We start from the raw sequence: 26,392 nt of genomic DNA, 5'->3' as shown, positions 1-26,392 counted from the left end.
CTGTTGTCTCACAATCATCTGTTGGTGCATCATGTTACCTGTTACTGTGCTGTGACTTTTTTCTTTTAAAATACCAGTGTGTATGATTTAGTTGCATCTAGCGGTGAGGTTACAGATTGCAAGCAACTAAATACCCCTTCCCTCACCCTTCCCTTTTCAAGTGTGTAGTATAACCTACGGTGACCTTCAGGTAACGTAAAAACCTGAAAGGCAATCTCTGGAGCCAGTGTTTGGTTTGTCCGTTCTGGGCTACTGTAGAAATATGGACTCTGAGGACAAGCTCCCTATGTAGATATAAGGGGCTCAGTCTAAGTTAAAGGAAATGCAATTATTCTTAGTTTCAGGTGATTATACACATAATTATGAATATTATATTCAATTTCTGCCAATAGATCCCCCTAAATCCTACACACTGCTCCTTTAAAATAGCATATGGGTTTATTATTGGTAATTGCTTCAGGTTTACAGAAGGTAAAGAAAAACAACAAATCTTTTTCAAGTCCAAACATTTATTAAATCCTTTTATGATTTCTTCATGCAGGCTTCCTGCTTTACACCAAAGCTATGAGTAACAGAGAGATGGGGTCATGATTGAGACACTAGCTACAAAGGGTAGATGCAAGTACATGCAGAAAACGTAACACTAGCTTCCACTGTCTTCACTTTTTGGCTTCGGTTTGATTAATGGTTTTAACATTTGGATTGGCTACATCAAAACAGTAGTATATAATAGTCTTCAGTGGGGCCCATGTGTCCTTGGTGAAAGAAAAATGACTGAATGACAGTGACACTCACCTTTCTGAATTGTATTGTCTTATTATTATTGCTTATTTTCTATTGTACGTTTTTAAACACAAGCAAGTCAAATTACAGTAATCTTTGTGGAGTGTTCTTTATTACCAATGTTATATACTTCTATAATTGGCTGTAGTATGTTAATTGCTAATTTCCTATACTTTTTCTCCTATATTGTTATGTTTGATAACTCAGTGTTAAGCTTTGAATCAGAGCTCTCATTGTGTCACACAGTACAAATAATATTGTCATGTGGACTCACATGAACCTATTCTAGTCCAACCTCTACATACCAGCCATGTGTATAATGTGGTCCTGAGAAATGATACACTAGTGCTCTCTAGTGGCTGCTAGGAAATTGAAGAACTATGAGACTAGGCCGTCATTTGCACAAACTACATCATAGTAGTAACAATACAATGTATCCAGGGAGTAAGGAGTGTTCCTCTGAAAATATTTGAGTTCATGGCAGAGTTTGAACCATTGACTATGTCTACTTTTGCAAACACTGGGCCATTGTACATTCACAGACAGTCAGTTCTTTCAGGCCTGGAAGGAATTACTGAGTAACAGAGAAGAGAGAGGTCATGTCATGGGGACTGGTATTTGGTCTGATTTTGGATAGTCTTGCTTTGCCAGACCTTCACCACAGCGCTGCGAGGGAAGGTCTGGCTAATCCACACAGCATTCCGGGATGGGAGAAAAATGTGCTCTGGTTTATTGGCATTTCTTTAAACCAATCACAATAATCTTGGGTGGCACTAAGCACCGTACGGAACAAAATTGCCTCAGGAAGGAACTTGTTTTGGTGGAACGTCTACGTTCAAAAGTTGTTTTAGTCATGCAACAGAAAACTCAGGTTGGACAGATAGTCTAGCTAGCTGTCTAGATTTACCCTGCAGAGATCTAAGAAAAGGTTAACCATAGTCCTCATAAATTGACCGGAGTTTAAAATGCCAAAGGAAGGAATCCCAAGGCAATGGATATCTGGCCTAAATGAGTGAAATCTGGCGGAATTTCTGTCGGCAACGAAGCAATCCCGGAAGTGGAACGTCAAGGATATAGACTATATTTTGGAAGGTTTACACCAATAATGATTCCAGTTTGCAACTGAGCAGCGCCGGCATGACTCAACACTCACAAAACACAACAATAACAAAAAGATAACACAAGGGAGGAAAGGGAGGAGACAGAAAGTTGCAGAAGGTGGGAGGATGGGCAGGGAAGAGGACAGGTGTGCTTTAAATAAAGGCTCCCAGTAAGTCTGGTGAGTTTTTGAAAATACGTGAACAGCAAGAGAATGGAGCTGGATGGAATAGAGAAGAAGAGTCGAAAAAGGGGGGAAGACAACAACGCCTTTAAATCAGAGGTAGACTTGTTTCTCAAACATTATAGAATAATACTGTTTACTGTAAAAGGATTGGAAACATTTGAGAACCTATGCAGCCAGTTGTAACAGTACACTATAGGCAATTTAACATAAACAAAACTTAACTTGTATCTATTTGTTAAATTGTTTTTGTAAAAATGTGTTAAATTTACTGAATTTCAGGCTATAATACATTTATACCAAGATATTCAAACGACTGTATCAAGTTACAATCATTTAAAAAGTTAAAGAGCAGCATCTCTTACCTGTACAAGGTGTTTGCTGTGGTTTTAGTCTTTTAGGATAAGTACGGTGTTTCAGACCTTTTAACAGACACACCTGTATTACAGAGACACATGCACTCATTTTGCACAATAGAAGAAGCTCTCCTCCAACCAGTTTGCCTTTAGGTTTTAAGTAAATATGTGTCATGGCACAAGCCAACTTGTGTAAGCATATTCCTAATACTATTCATCCTCAAGCCGTGTGTGTGTGTGTGTGTGTGTGTGTGTGTGTGTGTGTGTGTGTGTGTGTGTGTGTGTGTGTGTGTGTGTGTGTGTGTGTGTTGCAGGAGCAGATATATATTGATGTGGACAGTGCTCCTGAAGTCACAGACGATGCACACAAAAAGACAGATCAACACAACAAAAGGTTGCCTTTTTGTTTTTGCCAAACACACATTCTTCATGTCAGATTTTTTCATTTTCTCCTAAATCACCAGCCTTTCTCTTGTCTCTTTGATGTAACATTTATGTCCTCTCTCGTTATCTTCCCCTTATCTTTCTCCTTTCTGTGTGCCTAGCTTTCCTGAAAGGAAAATGGAGGCATTCCAGGGCTATTTGGCAGAGCACAAAGTCCAGATCCACCTGATTATGTACCTGGTTTTAGCAGCAGGTAAAATATCTTAGTTAGCAGCATCTGTTAAAGTGTAACTCAAGATGCTAAATGGGTTGCAGGTAGGTATCTACATTTGTTTTTTATATCAAGTTTTTCTTCTTAAGTTTGCAGCATGAAAGAGTCTCTCATTAATGTTGAGATTTTATCGGAGTGTGTCCCCTGTTCTGTACAATTGATTTTCTTTGTTTGGTATGTCTTATTTTGCAGCCACATATGATTAAATCTAAGTATACTGAAAAATCTATATCTAATCTTGCTTTAGGACTTCCAGTTTTCATGAAGACTTGTAAAGCTCTGTTTAACTTTGCAAACTGGCTGCGCTGGTTAGCTCTCTCTCATATTGACATGAGTGTGTGTGTGTGTGTGTGTGTGTGTGTGTGTGTGTGTGTGTGTGTGGGGAGAATTTCTTTTTCTGTTTAGGGCAATTTACTGCACAATTGCTATGATTGTTAATGGAAAAATCAAGTCATGGTTGGAGTATGTGTATGTTTGTTGTGGCGCTCTCCAGACTACACGGACACAAGCACACAATGTCTTGTGAATGCATTTGCTAGCTTTTATTTCAATTTGGACAACAATTAGAGGTACTGCATTCACCCAAAGATAATAACAGAAAATACCACAGGCTATGACTTATACAAGCTGTTGTTATGTCGTTTTTATTTTATTTCACCTTTATTTATTCAGGCAAGTCATCATGTTCTTATTTGCAATGGCGGCCAGAGAAGTGGCTCAAGCATGTCTCATAATGACCCTTTTGTCCTTTTTACTGATAATTTAGATATATATATTATTTTCCAAAAATACTTAACATAACACATCCTATCAAAACTCAAGCATTTTCTCGATTTTGTTCATTTTCAATATTTGTGATGGAATCATCATGCATGATATTGCAGACCACTGGCTCAGCCAATTAAACTAATTTCAAGTGATTACCACAGTTTTGGATATTTTAATATGAAATTGTTTTGGATCCCTCAACTACTGACCCTGTCCTTTTCAATATGAAATTGCACCATTCTTAGGCTTATATTTGCTTATATTTTGCTGCTGTTCACTAAAGTTGGAATGCAAAGAAATTCAATGAAATGTTGCATTCACATCTTACTTCAGTTCAGTTCAAGTCAGTATTTGTAAGTCAGAGGGCATTCACATTTACAGATTAAAACATAGTATTAAGTAGTAAAGTATCACTTGAAGACAAAAGATTAAAAAAAAGAACTGAAATGTGAAATGATGCTTCTATGTGTTCACAAGACTTCAGACTTCATGGATAAAATCAAACCTTATTGTATTTGTGCATTTGTATTTTGAAAGTTCATCATCATCAGTGTCACCGATGAATCAGAGTTGTCTTTTTAGGATGTGTTTAGTTTTCTACTGTGCATTTGATTTCTGTGTCACACACCAGTAATTTAACAGCACACATTAACTCCACTTCTTGCTGTCTTTTTGAATGGAGGAATTGAAGTCAGAGGGCATTCAAGTTTACAGATCAAAACACACATATCATTTTAAGACAAGAAAACAAACGATAAAAAAGAACTGAAATCAAGGAGTTGAAATGTGAAATAATGCTTCTACATGTTCACAAGACTTCAGACATCATGGATAAAATCAAACCTTGTTGCATTTGTTTTACATGTAACATCATATTCCCAGATGATTCAGATTGTATTTTAATGTATAACGTTAGTTAAAGGTGCTCTGAGTGATGTGACGCGTTTTTTAGGCTACAACATTTTTTGTCACATACAGCAAACATCTCCTCACTATCCGCGAGCTGCCTGTCTCCTGAACACACTGTAAAAACAAACTGCGTCAACCTGCACCACGAACCATAAAAAACAGTGTTCCAGCCAATAACCGACAAGGAGTTGGTTGAGTCATGAATGTGCATTGTGGAAGTAGCCTACTGGCTAATGCTGCTGCAGTGATGGCTCAACCAGCTCCTTCTTGTCAGTTATTGGCTGGTAGACTGTTTTTTATGGTTCGTGGTGCAGGTTGACGTAGTTTGTTTTTGTTGGCGTTTGTGGAGCCTGGGCTGTCTACAGAGACCGCGTTTTTTTACAGTGGGTTCAGGGGACAGGCAGCTCGCGGATAGTGAGGAGATGTTTGCTGTATATGACAAAAAATGTTGTAGCCTAAAAAACGCGTCACATCACTTAGAGCACCTTTAATCTCTGTGTCACACACCATTCATTTTAGAACAAACATTAACTACACTTCCTGCTGTGCTGTCTTTTTAACTGGAGGAAGTAAAGCAGCAAATAAATGAAAGGATTTGAGTTCTTTTGATAATAGAAAACAATGTCAGCTCTGTGGGGTGTAATTAATTATTACTAAATTTGTTTCAGGCTTGGTTGCCATAGTGATAGCAGCATGTGTCCTGAACTTCAACCGGGCTGTCGTGCTGCTGGTCATCTCCTTGGTTACCATATTCTTCCTGGTCTGGGATTGGATGATGGAACGCTATGGCGACCGGGTGTGGGAGGAGCTCTCTCCTATCAGAGACCTTCTCAGCAGAAACTGGTTTTGGATCAGATGGTGAGAAATGTTTTGTTTCAGTTTTTACTACCCTGGTGTGCACCTTCTTTATCAAAAGACGGACAGATTACTGGTCTTAATGACACTGCAAAAGATGTCATCAACAAAGCCATTGCAGAGTTAGTATACTAAAAATCCTTCTTAGTAGCTGTAATAATGTATGTAATGAGCAAGACAGTTCAGACATGTTGTCTCCTGGCAACAACATTGTCCTCAGACTGAGGAAATGATTGTATGTTACATCAGCATGAGCAGTGAAGTCAAACGGTGCAGGATGAAGGAAACAAGAGCAGTTTAGGGCAAAGTGTGAGAAGATTGGCTGTGTGCTGCAGTGCACATAAAGTAAAGTAATTTCACTAGCTCAAGGGCACTTAGCTCAGTAGAAATGTGAAGCCGAGACAATATAGACTATAACAAATGTTATAACAATATATAAAGACTATAATCAATTAGGTTAAATAAACATGTAACTGATGGGGTTAAAGATTCTTAAAGCAGCCATATTATGCTCATTTTCAGGTTCATAATTGTATTTTAAGGTTGTACCAGAATAGGTTTACATGGTTTAATTTTCAAAAAACATCATATTTGTGTTGTACTGCAGTGCTCTATCTCACTGCTGCAGATCCTCTTTTCACCTGGTCTCTGTTTTAGCTACAGAGTGAGACCTCTTTTCTTCTTCTTCTTCTGTACTATCTTTGATTGCACTGCACATGCCCAGTAGCTCAGATGTAGATCATGTCAGCTAGCTAGCTCCATAGACGGTAAAAGAAAGGCTGTTTCTACAACTTTTGTCAGCTACAAGGCAGGATTAGCTGGGAGACTTCTAAATGAGGGCGCACATGTAAGTAGTTCTTTTGTAGATTATGGTGAACTTGTGTGTGTTGTAGCAGTGCTTTGCTATTGAGAACAAGGTAGCATGCTAGCGTTAGCATGCTAGCGTTAGCCATAGCGTTAGCATGCTAACGCTACGAGCTAATGGTTGCGGTTAGCCTGCTCGTTTCGGCTTGTGACGTCACAAGCCGTGCCGATTTTGAACAGCTCACCCAGAGACTGAAGGCAGGACACATTCAGAAACTGTATCTCACTCTAAACAGCATGGATGGATTTTTTTCAAAGTTTGTATGAGTGTGGAAGCACCAGAGACACAACATAACACCCCAAATCCCAGAAAAAGTGATTTTTTCATAATATGGGCACTTTAACTTTCACCTACCTCAAGGAGTTTGATCTTCCTTCAGGCCGCCTCTACAGGGTGCTTGAAACAACTACATGCTGCACTCGACTGTCTCTTATTCCTGTAGCTATTAAAGGCTGAATCTGAATTTACCTAAAATGGCAGCTTATTTGGCGCTGTATCTGGTGGGTCTTAATCTTCCACATTTTAGAACGGTAAAATTGTTTCTTTCTTTGGCTAGAGGTGCTGCTGTTTTTTATTCATAGTTTGGTATATTAATTTTTTATACTTTCATTCTTACTTTATCTATTCATGTTTTATTTAATAAAGGTGCAGTCGAATAAACAAGGAAAAGTACTTTAAATCAGCTATATCTAATCAATATATTTATTTATTTATATTAACTTTGGATCACATGACTATTTCAATGTGTAATGGATCGGTCGTAGTGATGAACCCACAAAGAATTATTACTTGACTCTGCAATTCCCCTCTACGAAGGTTGATATCATCTTTCAGCTCATTGGTTTCATTTCATCAACTTCCAGTGTCGTTTTCAGCCGCAGCAGCGAAAAGACTCTAAAGACCCACTGTACAGTACACTACACTTCCTGCACTTCCCTCCCTTGTCTGTCACTCTCTGTCTCTCCAGGATAATGTACGTGTCACTGCTGGTGGCCTGGTGTGCTGGCTGGCACTGGACACAGCCCAGCAAGGGACCAGACAGCTTGTGTCTTTCTTTGGTTTGCTGCTCCTCATCTTCTTAATGCTGCTGTTCTCCAAACACCCATTCAGGGTAAGGGAGGCACATGCACACACACGCACTTTTTGATCATGCATGTACGTATACGTTTTGTACATGTGTGTGTTGCAGTGGTGTTGGCAAACTTTGCTGTGCGGGATCGGGCTACAGTTTGTCTTTGGTCTGCTGATCCTCAGGACCACATTTGGCTTAGGTGGACTGGAATGGGTCGGAAAACAAGTAAAGGTACACACACACACACACACACACACACACACACACACACACACACACACACACACACAAAGATAGATATTTTTTCTGTGAATTGTCCTTTTGTTTTCTTGTTTCCTTCTTTTGTTTCCTTGTGTCGTTAATTGTTTCCTTGTATTTTCTTATTATTTTATTCTTTTGTATTCTTGTTTTATTCCTTTGTTTCACTATTTTGTTTCCTTGTTTCCTTTTCTTGTTTCTTTTTGGTTTTTCTTGCTTTGCCAGCATCAAAGTCTACTTTTGTTTATGGAAAATTTGGGGATTTTCCAGTTACACCATTCACAGACATTCCTGCTGCATCTGTACAAAAGATACAATCAAAAGTTTTCTGTTTCTGTTACTAACAATTCAAAATCTCCTCCATATAGAGCTTTTTGTCATTCACTGATTTTGGGTCTAAGTTTGTGTTTGGTGCCAGTTACAGAGACCACAACTTCGTCTTCCAGGTATGACACACACAAGTATGATGCACGCAATGTTCATCAATAAATAAAGTTTTATCTTAATCTGTAATAATCCATAATCATTTATTTGTCAATTATATTTTGTATTATTAATCTGAATCTGCAATTGTGCATAGTAAGATACATACTACTATTAGATATCCCATCAACTGAATGACTAAGAGTCTTCATAAACCAGAATGTATACCACCCGATACTAACAAATGTTTTGGTGTTTTTTCTGACAAATTATGCCTTCAGTAACATCCGTTTGTGGCAGGTTCTGAGAAAAGCCTCTGATGAGCGACTGTTTTTTGACTAAATGTGTCTTTAGCCACATGTGCCCTTCATCCCGTGTGCTTTCAGCCCTGCTGGGAGAGCTCACACAGACACACATACACACACAAGCTCACCAAAACACACCAATGCACATTCTTTCTGTGTTTCTCTCTCTCTCTCTCTCTCTCTCTCTCACACACACACACACACACACACACACACACACAGACATGATAAAATGATGACAAAAATGGCAAGAATGAGAACAAAAAATTGTGTTTTCACAGAATATCTGGAATATCCAGGTTATGTGTTTGGGCATGTAAATATCATGTGCCGGTTTCAGACACCAGTTTTAGTCTTTAGTCAGTAAAATTAAAAAATCTGGATAGAATCTGAATCATTATATGGGGATTTGAATAACAAGGTTTCTCATTTTTCATGTACAATATTATATTCTGAACATGATCAAAACCAAGATGAGACTCAAAATCTAATGTGCATGTAAACATGATGGTGGTGATGATGGTGATAATAATTGTGCACTCTCTGCAGGTGATGCCTATATTGGTTTTTTTAAGCTCCGTCATCTCCATCCTCTACTACATTGGCTTCATGCCCTGGCTCATTTGCAAGGTGAGTAAGTGGGAGGATAAAGTACATAGACAGAGAGAAAATATTTGATGGCAAATCAATTATTTATTATTTATATTTAAAGCATCTTTCATATAAGAAATACAGTTTAAGGAATAAAAGACAAATAATGACTGCTCAACATAACTGGAAATGAGCATAATGACACAATGAGGACCATGATTTTTAGTTTTTAATTTGTATATTTTATATTGTAATTTTCTACAGTTCAGTTATTTCCCTTTGATTTTCTATGATTTTATTTTTCTCAGATTGGATTCATAATGCAGGTTACCATGGGAACATCTCCAGCAGAATCAATGTCTGCAGCTGGAAATATATTTTTGGGACATGTAAACAACAGTTTAAACAATAAACATAAACATCAAGCAAATCAATGATATATTTATATGAATCCATAAATCTATTAGTCCAAAATCAACCAAGCCTTTGACCTTCCTCTTTCAGACAGATTCACCTCTCTTGATTCGTCCATACATCAGCGGGCTAACTCGCTCTGAGATCCATGCTGTGATGACAGGAGGTTTTGCCAGCGTCTCTGGTACCATTATGGGAGCCTATATCTCCTTTGGGGTGAGGAGGCGGATACAGGGGAGGGAGTGGATGGAGAGGTGAAGAGGGCACTGAGGTTATCACAATTAAGTCTATATTAAATGAAAAGAATGAATTTTGAGAAAATGCAAAATATCAAAGCTGAAAGTTCAGTTACTGGCTTGATCTCATGAATAATTTAGTTGTTTGAAGTGATGGTTGTTAATAAACTAAAAAAAATGACATGCATGATCATATTTCCCTAAAAGGTTATCAAGATTCCTTCTACAATTAACTTCCCAAAGTTATAGGAATAAGAACTAGGATGATATAAGACAAAACAACTTTAGGAATACTAAATACAGCCTGGAAGCCTTTTTCATTCCTGTTCAAAATACATGGCGGGATTATTTAGTGTCAACTTCAAAACCAGACTCTTGACTGACCTTGACACTTACCTGAGAGTGTACATAGAACTTTAACTGCTCTGTCAAAATATAAATGATTGACCACTAACTGTGTCTTGTTCTATGTGCCTCTCTTTTGAGGTTGAGGCAACACACTTGTTGACAGCATCAATGATGTCCGCTCCAGCCTCCCTGGCGATCGCCAAGATGTTCTGGCCTGAAACAGAGACCCCCAGTGCAACAGCCAGTCATGACATCAAAATCGACCATGGGTAGGAGGGACAGTACAACTGTAATAATACAGTACAATACAAAGTGGTGAAAAAATGTTGCAGGAGTTTTATTCAAGCATCTTTCATCCTTTCTTAAATTCCATTCATCCTTTGATCCAACCCGGTCTCACGGCAGTTCGTGTAAATGTCACGTTATTTTTAATCACAGGGACGTTTTTCTCGTTTTTTTTGTGGTGGCCAGCACAAAATACACAACGGGGAAAGGACGCCTCATATACCGGGAGGCGGCCGCTGGAGACGCGCGACACGGTTGTGATTAGGAAGACTACGGGGAAAGGACGCCTCACACACCGGGAGACGGCCGCTGGGGACGGCTGCTGGGGATGGCTGCTGGGGATGCGCGACAATAACGGGACGGTTGCATACCTGCCAACTTTTCAAAAAACCTTGGAGTGAGATTTTGTCGGGGGTGACCAAAATTATGCCGCGCACGCAGCCACACAAGTTGGCTCATATATCAGAGAATTGGAATTAATTTGATGTTGAACCCATGTTGTACCCTCCATTCTGGTGGTTTGTGGGGAGGCCCAAAGCCATTGATAGGGACAGTCTATTGGAGATGGACAATATTGGTTACATTCTGTGAAGCAGACATAGCTGAAGGTCCATCCCCATTAAATTTTGGATTATATAGATGTGATTTCCTGCATTCTAGTGGATTTTTGAGTGGTCTGCTAAAGATGTGCAATACCTGAACTTATTCTGATTCATGTTCGGCATCATGACTTGTAGGGCCTTCTAGACTTGAGCTGAACATTCAACCAGAAAACTATTGTTGTGTCTAAATGACTGCCTATGCACCACAATTAAGCCTTATTCGTAGACCAGTGTTTAAGATTTGACCTAGGTAGGTTGATTGATATTTTGATTAGAATGGTATTAAACTAATTCCTAACTGAAACCTTACCCATGTTGTAAATAGCTGTATTTTTAAAGAGCACTTAATGATTTATGTTCAGCCAAAAACGACACAAGATTAGTTAGGGAGGGACATTATTCTTCATTCAAAGTCTCCCACCACATGGTCCATTAGAAACAAATAAAGTGCAACAAACAAAGTGCTTAAAAGTACTTAAACAGTACAACTTTTCCAAGCAATAAAACAGATGCACTACAAAAATAACAACAAAATGAGGCATAATCAGTATCAGATGCAGATCAGAAGCTGGTTAAAGTCAATAGGCTCGTTGGAGATGAACTGCGCCTTCGCCTGTAAAGTGGATGAGAGCATGCGGGAGCGGTGACAAAAATCCGCTGTCAAGTCGGACAGTTTCCAGCCGATTCCAGCAGCCTTCAGGCTGAACAGGAAGTGACAGAAACACTGTGGTCCGATTCCGATTTAATAAAATGTTAACAGACCCATATATCAGCCTGTACACAGTCTCCAGTTGTTTTACTTATGACAGAGTAGCTCTCAAAATGCTCTACATGCGATCTGTTGCTGATTTTAATTTTAACAACACACTGTAGATGATCTGTAATCTGAACAGATTTAGTCTCTCTGACTTCTAAACATAACCATCAGCCACACAACATGTGGTTTGTACAGAATAAACCTTTAAATCAGACAAATGGCAGTTAAAATCCCTCCAATTCAAAGTCAATAAAAAGTTTATATAAAACGTCATGTTGAGTCGATTCTGAACCAGCTGAGAGGCCGATGTTTCCCAGCATGCCCTGGGTCCGCCTGGGTCTTGCAGTCGGTGAACAGCAACTGTGCTGCCTGCGTCTCAGAACTGCGGCCGCCTTGATCTCGTGAGGTTATCGTTGCCCACGTGTGCATGATGTCAGAGAAAGTCGGGATCAAGTGCATTGTGCATCATGCATTGGGCGGCGATCGGCGGTGATCGATTCTGCGCAGACCTGGCTCATCTTGAACAAGCCTCTTGTCTATGATCTGTGGGCATGGTTATACTGGTCTGTGGCCTTCTTATGGGAGGAGATGGGGAAACCTATTTATGAAAGTAGAGTACAAGTTGTTAAGTTTTAGGTATATAGTCATCAACCAGCAGCAGTTCATACGCATCTTTGAGGAGAAGCCACATAAGAATATCTCATGTGCAGTTTAGGAGTGAACATACCTCATCATAAAACACAGGGTATTTTAGCTAAGATGATAGACAATAATTAGAGAAAGAAAACTAACCTTTCAACAAAGTACAGGACATCTTCAATGTCACTTTCAGCCCTCTGCCGTACATCTACAAATTTTGCGTGTTTGATCAGTGGCTCTTCCAGTGGCAGCTTCTTAAGTGCATAGTCCACAGCACTTGTCAGGAAACACAACACAGCTTCATGGAATGAATCCACCTGCTGTGGTGTGATGTCACCCTCGTCGAGTAATCTGTTAAGTTTAGCCCTGGTTGTGAACCCAATGTTCAGCTTTCTTCCTGTCACAGATACAGCATATTGGTATAAGGTACAAGGCTAAATATCACATATCACAGTGTTTGATCATAATAATAGTCAAACACTAACCTGGTAAATGGTTTGCCTTTTCTTTAAAGGCAATTTCACAAGGCTCCTCATGGCCCTGCAGAGCTGCTGGAACCATAAACGTGGAACATAGCTTGCGTACGAATTTCACCATCTATAACAGACATTTACAAAAATAGTAGGTGAAACCTGTTTTAGAGGATCCCTGCAGATATCAGCAAGAAACAGAATGGAAAAAACAGCAAAATCCAATCCCACCTCATCATGTAACAAAAATATTGACGACTGCTCTCTCTGAAGAAGCAAACTGAAAGAAGTGAAAGTTGGTACGGTGGCTTGGAAGAACAGCAGGTACACTTCTGTCATGGGGTCAGTGAATGTCTGCACAAGTCTCTTGAACCTGGCTTGATTTTCATCTTGAATCAATCAATAAATAACACAAAACAAGAGGTTGTCATTAATACAAGTATGTGACTAACAATCCATGTAGTTGCTGCATAATGAAATTGAAAATTGATGACCATACTAGCAAATTTGTAGTAGAGGTTCATACAGCCTCAGGATCCTGGTCACACAACGTTCAAGGCTTAGCCAACGGACCGAGATATGCAGGACGACCTCCATGTACTCCGCTTCATGGAGCTCACAAAACTCTGTTTCAGACATTTAATTCCATATATTTTCTACAGCTCAGCATTTCAATATTACACTTAATAGTATCAAACATGCATACCTGTCAGGTATCCTTTCCGATTTGTGCTACCCTTGAACCAGTAACTGATGTCCACTACCATATCCTCCAAATCAAAACCGGACACCTGCAATGCATAAATCAATTATAACACATTCAGTCAATGCACGTAATTAGGATACAAATAAAAAGTTACATGTAAAGATAAATAAGGCCTTAACTCACTTTAAAAAATCCCACTCCTGCAGCTTTGGCGGTGTTATGTGCCATATGACAAGGACAACCATGAATATAGGTGTTGGGATGCTTCTGGAGCACCCTAGAGCCAATGGAATTACGTGGTCCAATGTTCACAGCTGCATTGTCGACTGAGAGACCAATGCAGTTCTCCCAAGGGATGCCATGCTCCTCTATGGTGGAGTTAATTTTGGTGAAGATCTCACTTGCTGTCCCACATCTCGTCACACTTGTTGTGCACATATTTAAAAACTGGTGGACAACTTTGCTGCACATGAAGACCCAGACAGTAAGCGGGTTCATCTTTTCCACTCCTATAATGACAAGTTAGAATCATACAGATGTTAATGTCGTTAGATGTTTAAAAATACACAAAGCACATGTTTTGCAGAGGATAAAAATCTCAAATAGTTTGTGAAATACCAGTGTCATTCGACCCATCCGTAACAAGGGTATACGGGGATTTTTTCATCTCCTTCACAAGCTCCTGTGTGAAATATGGTGTGAGTGCTTCATTGGTAATGCAGGATGACTTAGTCCTGGCACAACTGTACTCCTACGCTGTCTTCGAATCTCCAAAACATTCTTTTAGGAAAGGCCCCAGGTGGTCCGCAAAGGCTAGGGGGACGTTGTGAACTACCAACCCAGCTGTCATTTTGACCTCAGCCTTTCTTGTCTGTAAGAAATTAAAAATGATTAATCCTCCCAAAAGACCATAGTTTATTTCAAATAGACACCTGCGATAATAGGGCACAGGTAAAAAACACATTCAGCAACTAAGATCTCAAATTAAGAAAACTGGACTGTACTACACTGAAATACAAACCACAAATTAGTCAAAACTATCAACCATGACTTTACCGTGATCAACTAGAACACAAAACTCTTGACTGAACCTTGACAGGACCATTACACATATCATACCTTAACCTCTTGTGCAGACATACCCCCAACAGATGGAACGGGCATTGCATATTGGGATATTGTGGCTGTGGACTGGAGAGCTTGTTGCTTATCTTGGTGGCCTTTGCTTTTTATGTGGCGCACTACATCTGTCACACCCTGGTGGCAACATGAGTTTTCAATACGGCAGACTGCACACCAGTAGTGCGTGTTGAGGCTCCCTCTGGTAATAAATGGCCATGAAGAGGTCCACTCATTTTTGAAAATGGATCTATACACTCACCTAAAGGATTATTAGGAACACCATACTAATACCGTGTTTGACCCCGGTTCGCCTTCAGAACTGTTGGCCCATATTGATAGGATAGCATCTTGCAGTTGATGGAGATTTGTGGGATACACATCCAGGGCACGAAGCTCCCTGGATGTGTATCCAACTGCATCTTGCAGTTGACCGAGACCAGTGAAGGCTGTTAGAAGCACTTTTCCGGTGAGCGCTGAGCGTTACTGCGCAGCCTCCAACTGAGAGAGACGCTCCTGTTCCACCACATCCCAAATATGTTCTATTGGGTTGAGATCTGGTAACTGTGGGGGCCATTTTAGTACGGTGAACTCATCGTCATGTTCAAGAAACCAATTTGAAATGATTCGAGCTTTGTGACATGGTGCATTATCCTGCTGGAAGTAGCCATCAGAGGATGGATACATGGTGGTCATAAAGGGATGGACATGGTCAGAAACAATGCTCAGGTAGGCTGTGGCATTTAAACGATGCCCAATTGGTACTAAGGGAACTTAAGTGTGCAAAGAAAACATTCCCCACACCATTACACCACCACCACCACCAGCATGCCCAGTGATAACAAGGCATGACGGATCCATGTTCTCATTCTGTTTACGCCAAATTCTGACTCTACCATCTGAATGTCTCAACAGAAATCAAGACTCATCAGACCAGGCAACATTTTTCCAGTCTTCAACTGTCCAATTTTGGTGAGCTCGTGCAAATTGTAGCTTCATTTTCCTATTTTTAGTGGAGATGAGTGGTACCCGGTGGGGTCTTCTGCTGGTGTAGCCCATCTGCCTCAAAGTTGTTTGTGTTGTGGCTTCACAAATGCTTTGCTGCATACCTCGGTTGTAACGAAGTTGATCTTCTATCAGCTTGAATCACTCAGCCCATTCTCCTCTGACCTCTAGCATCAACAAGGCAGGCCAGGATTGCAGCATACTGGATGTTTTTCCTTTTTCAGACCATTCTTTGTAAACCCTAGAAATGGTTTTGTGTGGAAAATCCCAATAACTGAGCAGATTGTGAAATAGTCAGACCAGCCCATCTGGCACCAACAACCATGCCACGCTCAAAGTTGCTTAGATCACCTCTCTTTCCCATTTTGACATTCAGTTTGGAGTTCAGGAGATTGTCTAGACCAGGACGACACCCCTAAATGCATTGAAGCAGCTGCCATGTGATTGGTTGGTTAGATAATTGCATTAACGAGAAATCGTACAGGTGTTCCTAATAATCCTTTAGGTGAGTGTATGTTGCTGCTCCAGCCAGAGCATGACTCTTCTAGCCCTGCTGTTGGATTGGGTGGGTCTCTTCTGTCTGTCCCTCTGTGTCTTCTTCCATCTGCCCTGTTGGTTGCTCTATTTGTCCTGTCTGTTGCTCCTCTGCTTGTTTGTCAGTCTGTCCTGTCTCCTGCTCTCTCTATCCTTTGTGTTGCTCCTCTGTCTGTTGTCCTGTCGTTTCTATCAATCGTTCTGGCTGTTCTGTCAGTGTGTTTGTCTGTCTTTTCTCACTTGGCTGGTTCTTTAAATAAAATAAAAGGTTTCGCTTTTGTCCTGGCAAAGGTCTCTTACGGGACATCTTTGAAACCTTAAACAATTCAAATGGTCATGTTGGTTTAATAACTCTACTCTCAGTTACAAAAACATACCTACTTCTATTGCACACATTTCCTGTATTTATGTTAAATTATCTGGAATACATCTTACCCATTCGAAGTGCTGTTTGGTCCTACAGAAAAACTCTTCATCCACAGTGAGTCATTTTCTTTGGCCTGTTAATAAAAAGATAAATGCCATGTGAGTAAATAAACAATGCTATGAGCTGATGTTTTAAGTGGGGATGCACCGAATCCAGATTTTTGGGGTCCGGCCAAATACCGAAGCCACTGGTTAAGATTCTGCCGAATCCGAAACCAAATACCAAATCCTACTCCCATCCTCAGTCCATTAACACAGTAAACACATTAATGAAGTAAACAACGTCTACAGCCTCTAAAACAGTTAAATGTAACAACTTAATGTTGAATTCACACGCTCTTTTCACATCGTAGGAAAGCACATCGCTATCACCAGATGATGAAATTTTGGCTAATCAAGTGTATGATGAAGATGTTGTGAAATGTTTGTTTAAAGCACTTAAATAAGAAATTCATGTTGTTTAGTTTAAAACAGTCTAAAGGAAATGGTAAATTATAGTGTGATTAAAACTCACTATTTACATTATTTACCGTACTTGATTTACAGCTGATATGTGAAAAGGTACACAACCTTATTTAACAGTAATTTAGTTTTACTGCGAACCGTCACAGGAAGTGCTTTTATTTTGAAGTAGCCTACACGGAAGTTGTCTGTTGTGTACTCTTGCTAGCTTACTGAGATGACCGTGAGACGCTCGTTCTAATCATAGACTGTATATAAGAATGGACCAACAGATCCCGTTGCTCTGGACGGAGACCAGTGAAGTGCCGTTAGAAGCACTTTTCCGGTGAGCGCTGAGCGTTACTGCGCAGCCTCCAACTGAGAGAGACGACGTAAATGTGCCGTGAGCAACGTGTCTGAAAGTTGTAAGTCTTCTGGTAGCTGTGCCAAGAGAAATCTCAATCATTCCCAATCTTGCAGAGATGGAGAGCGTAGGTATATGTAAGGAGATAACATAGGCACAGGCTAATTATTGATCACTAAAATGATAGTTAACATTAGTAATTACACTTAAACAACTAATGTGAGACGAAACTGCCTGCGCGCTTCTCCTGTACTATACGGTAATTCCTCTACTATGCGACAGTAAGTCCCGTGGTTATGACACAATCGTTAGCCTATTTTTACAAAAACGTCTGCTACGGAGCCATAACGTGAGGTACAAGGTAATGGAGCCTTTTATACATTGTCGTGTTTCTTTAGAAATAAACAATGGACAAACAGAGTCTTTAAACTCTTCAGATGTAAAGTTATTCTCTGTCAAAGTGACGTCAAAATGAATGGCAGTCAATGGGATGCTAATGGGGGGGTGATCGCTTTGTAGCATTAAAATGGCGCCATAGGAGGTTCGCGGTCCGAGGAGAAGCTTACCCCCTTGGTTCTAATACATCCATGGAGACGCTAGATGCTAAATATGTCCGTCAAGCTTAAAGCACTAGAGTACTTTTCCCGACCGAAGCGGGAAAGGTTCTCAAAGTGTTGCTTTAAAGCAGCTATATTATGCTCATGTTCAGGTTCATAATTGTATTTTAAGGTTGTACCAGAATAGGTTTACATGGTTTAATTTTCAAAAAAACACCATATTTTTGTTGTACTGCAGTGCTCTCTCTCTCACTGCTGCAGATCCTCTTTTTAGCTGGTCTCTGTTTTAGCTACAGAGTGAGACCTCTTTTCTTCTTCTTCTTCTGTACTATCTTTGATTGCACTTGCACATGCCCAGTAGCTCAGATGTAGATCATGTCAGCTAGCTAGCTCCATAGACAATAAAAGAAAGGCTGTTTCTACAACTTCGGTCAGTTACAAGGCAGGATTAGCTGGGAGACTTCTAAATGAGGGCGCACATGTAAGTAGTTCTTTTGTAGATTATGGTGAACTTGTGTGTGTTGTAGCAGTGCTTTGCTATTGAGAACGAGGTAGCATGCTAGCGTTAGCATTAGCGTTAGCATGCTAACGCTAATGCTACGAGCTAATGGTTGCGGTTAGCCTGCTCGTTTCGGCTTGTGACATCACAAGCCGTGCCAATTTTGAACAGCTCACCCAGAGACTGAAGGCAGGACACATTCAGAAACCGTATCTCACTCTAAACAGCATGGATGGATTTTTTTCAAAGTTTGTATGTGTGTGGAAGCACCAGAGACACAAAAGAACACCCCAAATCCCAGAAAAAGTGTTTTTTTCATAATATTATATATATATACTTTAAGTTGTTTATTTTCTTGTGTGTAAAACTGCAACATATTGAACAGTAAATGAACAGTAAAACTGAGTGTCTCAGTACAAGACAAGCGTTTTTGGTCGTCATTCGAAGCCATTCCACTGCAGAAGGCATGTTGGGTGGGTGAAATTAGAAAGCTAACGTTAGCTAACGAGCAGCAGCGGAGTTAGGGTTTGGTTTGGTGGAAAAAAAATTCTAAAGTTCGGCAGAAACTGAACCCCGTCAAAAGGCCCAATATTCGCCCGAATCATGGATTCAGTGCATCCCTAGCTAGTTTTAAGCATCCAGTATACCAAGAGGCTAATAATGTGCTCTCCTGCTACTTGTTATGACAGCTGAGTTTACATTCATCAAACTAAATCATGTTCACATGCACAAACAAATAATTTCTTTCAAGATTTAAAGTTTAAGAGAGTGAGTACTCAATTGGACGACGTTTCATTGTTACATACCTAGTTTCTCAGCTCAGATTCTCATCAGACTTCTTGAGGTAGTGACATGGATGTGAGAACTGGATACAGTGTTCGGTGGGAAGCCCCGTACGTTCCAATGAGAGTGCTCAAAAGCGCATAAAGCAAACATGGAGCTCGGCTCTTCCGCATTGTTGGCCCATAACGCTGGTTGGCTCTAGCAACAATTTGTTTGCGTTGTCGTAGCAACCGGTAGCAACATGCGCGTTCGTGCTTCTCTGTCGTGTCTCTTACAAGTGGCGAACTCATGAACTCGCCGTTTCATTGTCTAAAATATTCACTAACGTTAAACACTGTTTCCGTTGTTCCCTATCGTTTACATGCTTAGCTAAATAAACGATAGATGTATTTAGATAGACAACCAAGGAGATTTAATAATTATGTTGTGCTACTAGCTAGCAGTTAGCCTGCAGTTTCGTGAACAAAGCTCATCCATGGCTTCAGCTCTCATCCACGTTACAAGCTTTACAGCATACAGCCCTCGGATGTATCATAAGAGAGAACCAAGGCGATGTAATCACTATGTCTGTCGTAACGTTATGTAGGCATATAGTTAGCTATGTAGCTATAGATCTTAATACAGCCATGCTAGCTACCCCTGATGTTAGCAACTAGCTAGCTAGCCGATAGCCCGCAAGTTTGGGAAACGCTAATGACGTTACATCCACGTAGCTAAGTGGCTTTACAGCAGCTACATACATCCCTGGGATGTATCATGACTTCATAAGATAATACCATGGACGTATTCATAGAACACATGGTGAACTACAACCATTAGCTATATCCATTATTACAGCTAGCTACATGAGCTCGGGAGAACAGTCATGTGAGCGGGCGGGCGCAGTCCCGCGGCTCTGCTCGCGTCCACTATGCGCGTTCATCATGCCAAATTTAATAATTCTGGATTCGCTTCTAGTGAATGTTAAAAATGTTAAAAACGTAACGTTTTAAACAAGGACCCTTTCAGTGTTCGGGTGGTAAGTTGATATACCCAGAAACAAATTATCCGCTGAAATATAGACGTTTCCTTCGCCATGCAAAGTCTATGTGAAAAGTCTTTCTGGGCCATGGGGTGCAGTACCACCGTTATCCGCTAAGCCCATGGTGGCTTTTAGACTCGGCGCTCTTCCTGGGGGCTTGGGTAGTGACCGTTTCTTCTCCCGTTGTCTTTCGCGGCAATGGTATCTCTTCTTCTGTTGCTAACTTTGGGGTGCAGCGCATATGGTTCAGTGGCGCTCATCAGCGCCATCTACCGTCGGAGAGTTTGAAAAAGGAACGAACAAGTCTCGGGCCGGATTTTTTTTGCGTGAGAAATTGGATGTGTGGCGTGAGTGCAGCGAAAGCGTGAGAGTTGGCAGCTCTGCGGTTGTGATTAGGAAGACTACGGGGAAACAAAACGCCACACGCGGGTCGCCCTGAGGCCTGTACTACGAATCAAACTCAACGTGTCCTGGATTTATTTCAGTCACCCGGCCTCACCTAACCTAACAACAGTGTTTGGAATAACGCCGTTTAAAAGAACGGCGTTAGGTAACGACGTTATTTTTTTCAGTAACGGGGTAATCTAACGAATTACTTTTCCCGTCGTTACAACAGCGTTAACGTTACTGGACGTTAAATGCGGTGCGTTACTATGCATTGATTGAATAAACTGTGTAATCCGAACGCACCCCTGGCTCACAGCTAGTGAGGAGGTGGGTTAATAACGAGGTAAGCGATTATGATTGGCTAAGGCAGAGTCATGTTTCATGGTAGCCAATCAGAGCCAGTGTTTTTACACACATGCCAGCACACGCCACACACACTCACACACAACAACTAAACAGAGATTCAATGAAGCAGCAGAGATGATCAGGATCAGGAGCAATCCGATGAAAAGTTGGCATTTTCAAGGTGGAGATATAAGCACTACTTCAAATTCATTGTGGTCAAAGGCAAGAACGTGCATGTAATGTGTACATTATGTCCAGGAGCGAAGACTTTGTCGACATCCGTTGTAAACAACTCTAATTTAATGAAGCATCTCACAACGACACACACATCTACAAAGCTAGTGGCCAAAAACACCGATACCTCCACCACAGATGATAGCTCGCCATCCACTAGCAAAGAAGGACTTGGAGCAAAGTCCTCCAAGCAGCAAAAGCTAGATCTTTCTGCCTCACAACAAAAAAACTGCTCAAAAAAATCCAAATTATTTGACATATAGCAACTTTTTTTTTTTAACAGTAACGCAAATAGTTACTTTCCCTCTTAACGAGTTACTTTTATCATAGAGTAATTCAGTTACTATCTCAGTTACTTTTTGGAACAAGTAGTGAGTAACTATAACTAATTACTTTTTTAAAGTAACGTTCCCAAGACTGGTCAGTAGGCGGTGCTTTTACACAGTTGATCTCTAATCTCCAACTTAACCTGCTCCCGACCAGGTTAGGTGTTCAGCATAAGTTACCACGGCGATTGAACCTGGTAACAAGTGATCCACCGCCGTGGTACAGAAAACCCTGGGTTGAACCTGAAGTTACCTCGTTAACGCCACATCTTGCTTCGTAGTACAGGCCTCGGGTGAAAGTCCTGTATTGTTTCATTCATTCCTCTATGTCTTAATCCTCTCTGACTATCTGACCTTTGGTCTATCTGAGAGCTTGTATGCCTTCGACATTTGAATTTGTAAGGATTATCGCTATTCTAGTTCTAGTTCCGGGTCTAAAAAGTGAAGCCAATGTGACGGTGCCTTAAACCTGCATTGTATCTAATTTCCAGCAGGGGGCAAGTCTACTGGTTGCAAAAAAGAAGTGCGTTTCTATAGAAGTCTACCCTACTTCTCACTTGATTTATTACCTCAATAAGCATTTTAATAATGATTTTATGGTATCAATCGCTATTTTCAAGTGTTCTTTAATACAGCATGATGTTCATTTAATAAATTATGGTCCCATTTATTTTTAAATAGACGATAAAGCAGGGGATGCTTTAGGGGCGTGGCTACATGCCAACCTGTCAATCATGACAGAGGCTTAGCAATGCTTATCCTTGGCACTGTGTACATTAAAATAGCTGCAGACTCGTTTTCGTACTAATCTTTGACCCTCTCACTGTGTTTTCACTTCATCAACGTTAATTGGAACATTTGGTCGCCTAAAATGTCTTGTTCAGTGTTATGTCAACCGAGCTAGCTAACTACTGCTAGCTAACTACTTCTGTACTGCCATACCTGCAGATAAATGTACCCGGAGGTCCACATTTACCCACCAGTAAATCTCCACTGGAAGACTCGCCTTAAAAGGGTCAAAACTCTGCAACTTTCCCCCTTTAGCATTAAGCTTAGCGCAGCGCTATTGCAACCATAAACAACACTGGCTCTAATCAAAAAACATCACATTCGGTTGCAAAAAAACAAGATGTCTCGGCTGCTACTTCCATTATTTTTAAAGTCTATGGGCTGTACTGAATAGTTTAAAGCTTTGAAGCTTCATTCATGATATTGACATTCAAATTGTAAATCAACATTTGAATACTGTGCTAGGGTTGGGGGATTGGACAAATATATTTGTGATTGGCTGATTACATCACCAGTTGGGTTTTTTAGGGGCGGTTTTTTTTGTCATTTTATTTATCTAATTTACATAGGAACCAAAGAACAAGCTGCTCAGAGTAGCTGCTCTCACTCAGCTCTCACAAAGAGGCCAGCAACAGCAGAGAGAGACAGCATGTAGAGCAACCATATTTTCACATCTAACTCTGTGAATTAAGGGTTTAATCAAACCAGAGTTGGTGATTATTGGAACAGTGGAAAGACTAGCCAAAACAGTTTTGGTGAGTTTTATTTTGTTTCTGTCGAGTTTGACTGGAGTGTGTTTTACGATGAGTTAAATATTAAGCTAGTCGAAAGGGGACCTCATGAAATATTACGACTGACATTTAAAGCTTTATTCGAAAACCTCAATAGAAGCTTTGAATGTAAAAAAGAGAAAAAAGAAAAGAAAAAAAGAAATGACATTCGGTACAGCCCTACAATGCATTTAGAATGGGAGAACAGAATCTGAATAGTATGAGTGTAATTGTAAACACATCAGATGTAAAGCCACGTTGGAAAACATTGATGAAAAAGTCAACGCCTGCACAGCACCAGTATGCTGATGACACTGCTGTTCGGTGGATTAAGTGTTATATAACCATTCACATGTTGCCTGTGTTCCCTCAGAAAGAGTAAGAACGTGTTGGAGGCGGCATCCCAAGGTGCATCTTGTGCTGTCGGTTTAGTGGCCAACATAGTTGTCAACCTTATTGCCTTCCTCGCACTGTTGGCCTTTTTGGATGCAGCTTTCTCCTGGCTGGGTGAGATGTTGGACTGTCCGCAGCTCAGCTTCTCGGTGACGGCCACAACCTGACACTCAAACACACCAACTCTCCGACATATACTTACTGTAAATACATTGAAACATCAACCTGCATGCATGCGCACTCACTCTTTGCTTCTTTCTGTCTCTCCTTTAGCTGATCTGCTCGTACGTGTTCATGCCTCTCTCCTTGATCATGGGTGTTTCCTGGGAGGACAGTTTCATCGTTGCTGAACTGATTGGCACGAAGACATTTATCAATGAGTTTGTAGCCTATCAGAAGTTGTCAGAGTTCATTTCGAGGCGGAAAGCAGGAGGGCCAGAATATGTGGACAACATAAAGCAGTACATTTCTGTGAGTCTCACTTATCATATCTCGTGTTCTCACTCTTGTTTTTGTATAGATTGTCATTGTCTTTTTTCTTTTACCATTTTAGCATAGATGCATAGATCTACTAACAGAGCATTATGTGCTACATTGTTGGGCCTGTGGGAGCTAAAAGCCAGTGTGAAATGTCAATATTATTATCTACAATGTCATGGTGTCATTAGATAATTGTATTTCTCTAATAAATGTCTCAATGGCGATAGACAAACAGTGTTCACTTTAAAATGTATTAAGGCTTTAAGAATCTTTCAACAGCTACATATGATGTAGGAAATATATGTAGTGATAAGTATAATTTTACACAGGCATTAAAGTCTGTGTATATCTTTTTTCACATAACAATTTTAACAAATTGTTATTTCCTTTAGGTCCACTCTGAAACAATTGCAACCTACGCTTTGTGTGGATTTTCCAACCTTGCTTCGCTGGGGATGTCAATTGGAGCATTGTGTGAGTGCCACCTGAGCTGAAACATAAAAATAAACAAACAAGAAAACTAAAGTTTTAAAAAACTTGCTGGTGATTGTATACTGAAGAATGACTAAATTGTTCTTTTGTACGTACCTGTTGCTGTTAAAAGTTTTGTTTGCACTTCTTGTTTTGTTAACACATAGTCGTTCTGTTTCCAGCGTCCTTGGCTCCAGATAGAAGGGCTGACATCTCCAGTTGTGCCTTCAGATCTCTGATTGCAGGCAGCGTCTCCTGTTTCATGACGGCTTGTATTGCAGGTGACTATTACTCTTCTCTGCCTCTTTCTGTTATAGTGCCAGTTTATAACTTTAGTTTTGTGTTTTTTAGTGCTACTCTTAATTCCTCCCATGAAAATGAAGTTGAATTTGAAGTGCTTTACTAATTTTACTGTATTTGAATGAAATGTTACTGCAGCCTCAGTAGGTTGTGCAGCTGTAATATAAAGGAGGAAAACAAATATTGGAACTGAATTTCTTACTCAACATCAAAAGATTAGGAGCAAAAGAAACACGATTAAACCCTCACTCAAGCGTTTTTATAATTCTTATGATGACATTGCTCTGTGGGTTTCTAGGCATGTTGTACATCCCTGATCTTCAGTGCTCACATTTCCTGAGCACCGAGTTCATCAATACCAATGTGACCAGCAGCTCAGAACTGGTCACCTGCTGTACACAACTGTATAACAGGTGTGTGTATGTCTGTAATAACTGTTTCCCAATTACCATATATTTGCTGTTATGCTGTGTATTTTAACCACATATATATTTTTTGTTATCTATGTGCAGTTATAAATACATCACACAACAGCTTTTTTAGAATGAATACAGCTGATGAAGAAGAGAGACACTGTGATTCAGTGTGTGTGTGTGTGTGTGTGTGTGTGTGTGTGTGTGTGTGTGTGTGTGTGTGTGTGTGTGTGTGTGTGTGTGTGTTTTTTATTTGCAGTGTGACGGTGTATGAGCTGTTGAACATGACGATCGGAGAAGGATTCAACCAGAGCAGCCTGCAACACTGCTGCACACTGATACCCCCCACACACTTCAACTGCAGCCTGGTGCTTTAAATCACTGTGAGCAAAAAACACATACTTCAATGGTAGGGAACCCTGTGATTATTTGTTATTTTATCTGTAATGTTTAGTGTTCATATAATACATTTTCAATAAAGTTGTCCCGCACTGGTTTTTAAACAACAATCATGTCACATTACTGTGACTGTGTGTGTGTGTGTGTGTGTGTGTGTGTGTGTGTGTGTGTGTGTGTGTGTGTGTGTGTGTGTGTGTGAGAGAGAGAGAGAGAGAGAGAGAGAGAGAGAGAGAGAGAGAGAGAGACTAACAGAAAGAGCGTGCATTGGTCAGCAAGCCTATGTGCATTGGTGTGTTTTGGTGAGCTTGTGTGTGTATGTGTGTCTGTGTGAGCTCTCCCAGCAGGGCTGAAAACACATGAGATGAAGGGCACATGTGGCTAAACACACATTTAGTCAAAAAACAGTCGCTCATCAGAGGCTTTTCTCAGAACCTGTCACAAACGGATGTTACTGAAGGCATAATTTGTCAGAAAAAAACACCAAAACATTTGTTAGTATCGGTTGGTATACATGTCTGGTTTATGAAGACTCTTAGTCATTCAGTTGATAGTAGTATGTATCTTACTATGCACAATATAATAATAATAATAAGTAATAAGTAATAATACAAAATCTAATTGACAAATAAATTATTATGGATTATTACAGATTAAGATAAAACTTTATTTATTGATGAACATTGATCCCCAGTGGGAAATTTACAAGCTACCCAGCAGTATATAATGTAATTAAAATTAGCACCATCTGCAAAAATTA

At 40.2% G+C, this 26,392-nt stretch overlaps 1 protein-coding gene across 1 annotated transcript; it reads left to right on the top strand.

Annotated features, from left to right (window-relative positions):
* The first annotated feature begins 1,951 nt into the window (after window positions 1-1,951).
* Window positions 1,952-25,774, top strand: LOC116056886 (solute carrier family 28 member 3). Its single transcript, XM_031309301.2, is given in 18 exon segments — window positions 1,952-2,164; window positions 2,736-2,815; window positions 2,967-3,058; window positions 5,422-5,611; window positions 7,441-7,466; window positions 7,469-7,584; window positions 7,663-7,776; window positions 8,172-8,249; window positions 9,081-9,161; window positions 9,431-9,511; window positions 9,627-9,752; window positions 10,259-10,389; window positions 23,553-23,721; window positions 23,846-24,043; window positions 24,445-24,526; window positions 24,706-24,804; window positions 25,122-25,236; window positions 25,496-25,774. Coding segments are annotated over 18 exon segments (1,965 nt in total). The 5' UTR covers window positions 1,952-2,095; the 3' UTR covers window positions 25,614-25,774.
* Window positions 25,775-26,392: the final 618 nt, after the last annotated feature.

The sequence above is a fragment of the Sander lucioperca genome, chromosome 2 (assembly GCF_008315115.2).
Source record: "Sander lucioperca isolate FBNREF2018 chromosome 2, SLUC_FBN_1.2, whole genome shotgun sequence".
In the NCBI taxonomy this organism is placed as follows: domain Eukaryota; kingdom Metazoa; phylum Chordata; class Actinopteri; order Perciformes; family Percidae; genus Sander; species Sander lucioperca.
This window is presented reverse-complemented; position numbering and strand designations above follow the sequence as displayed.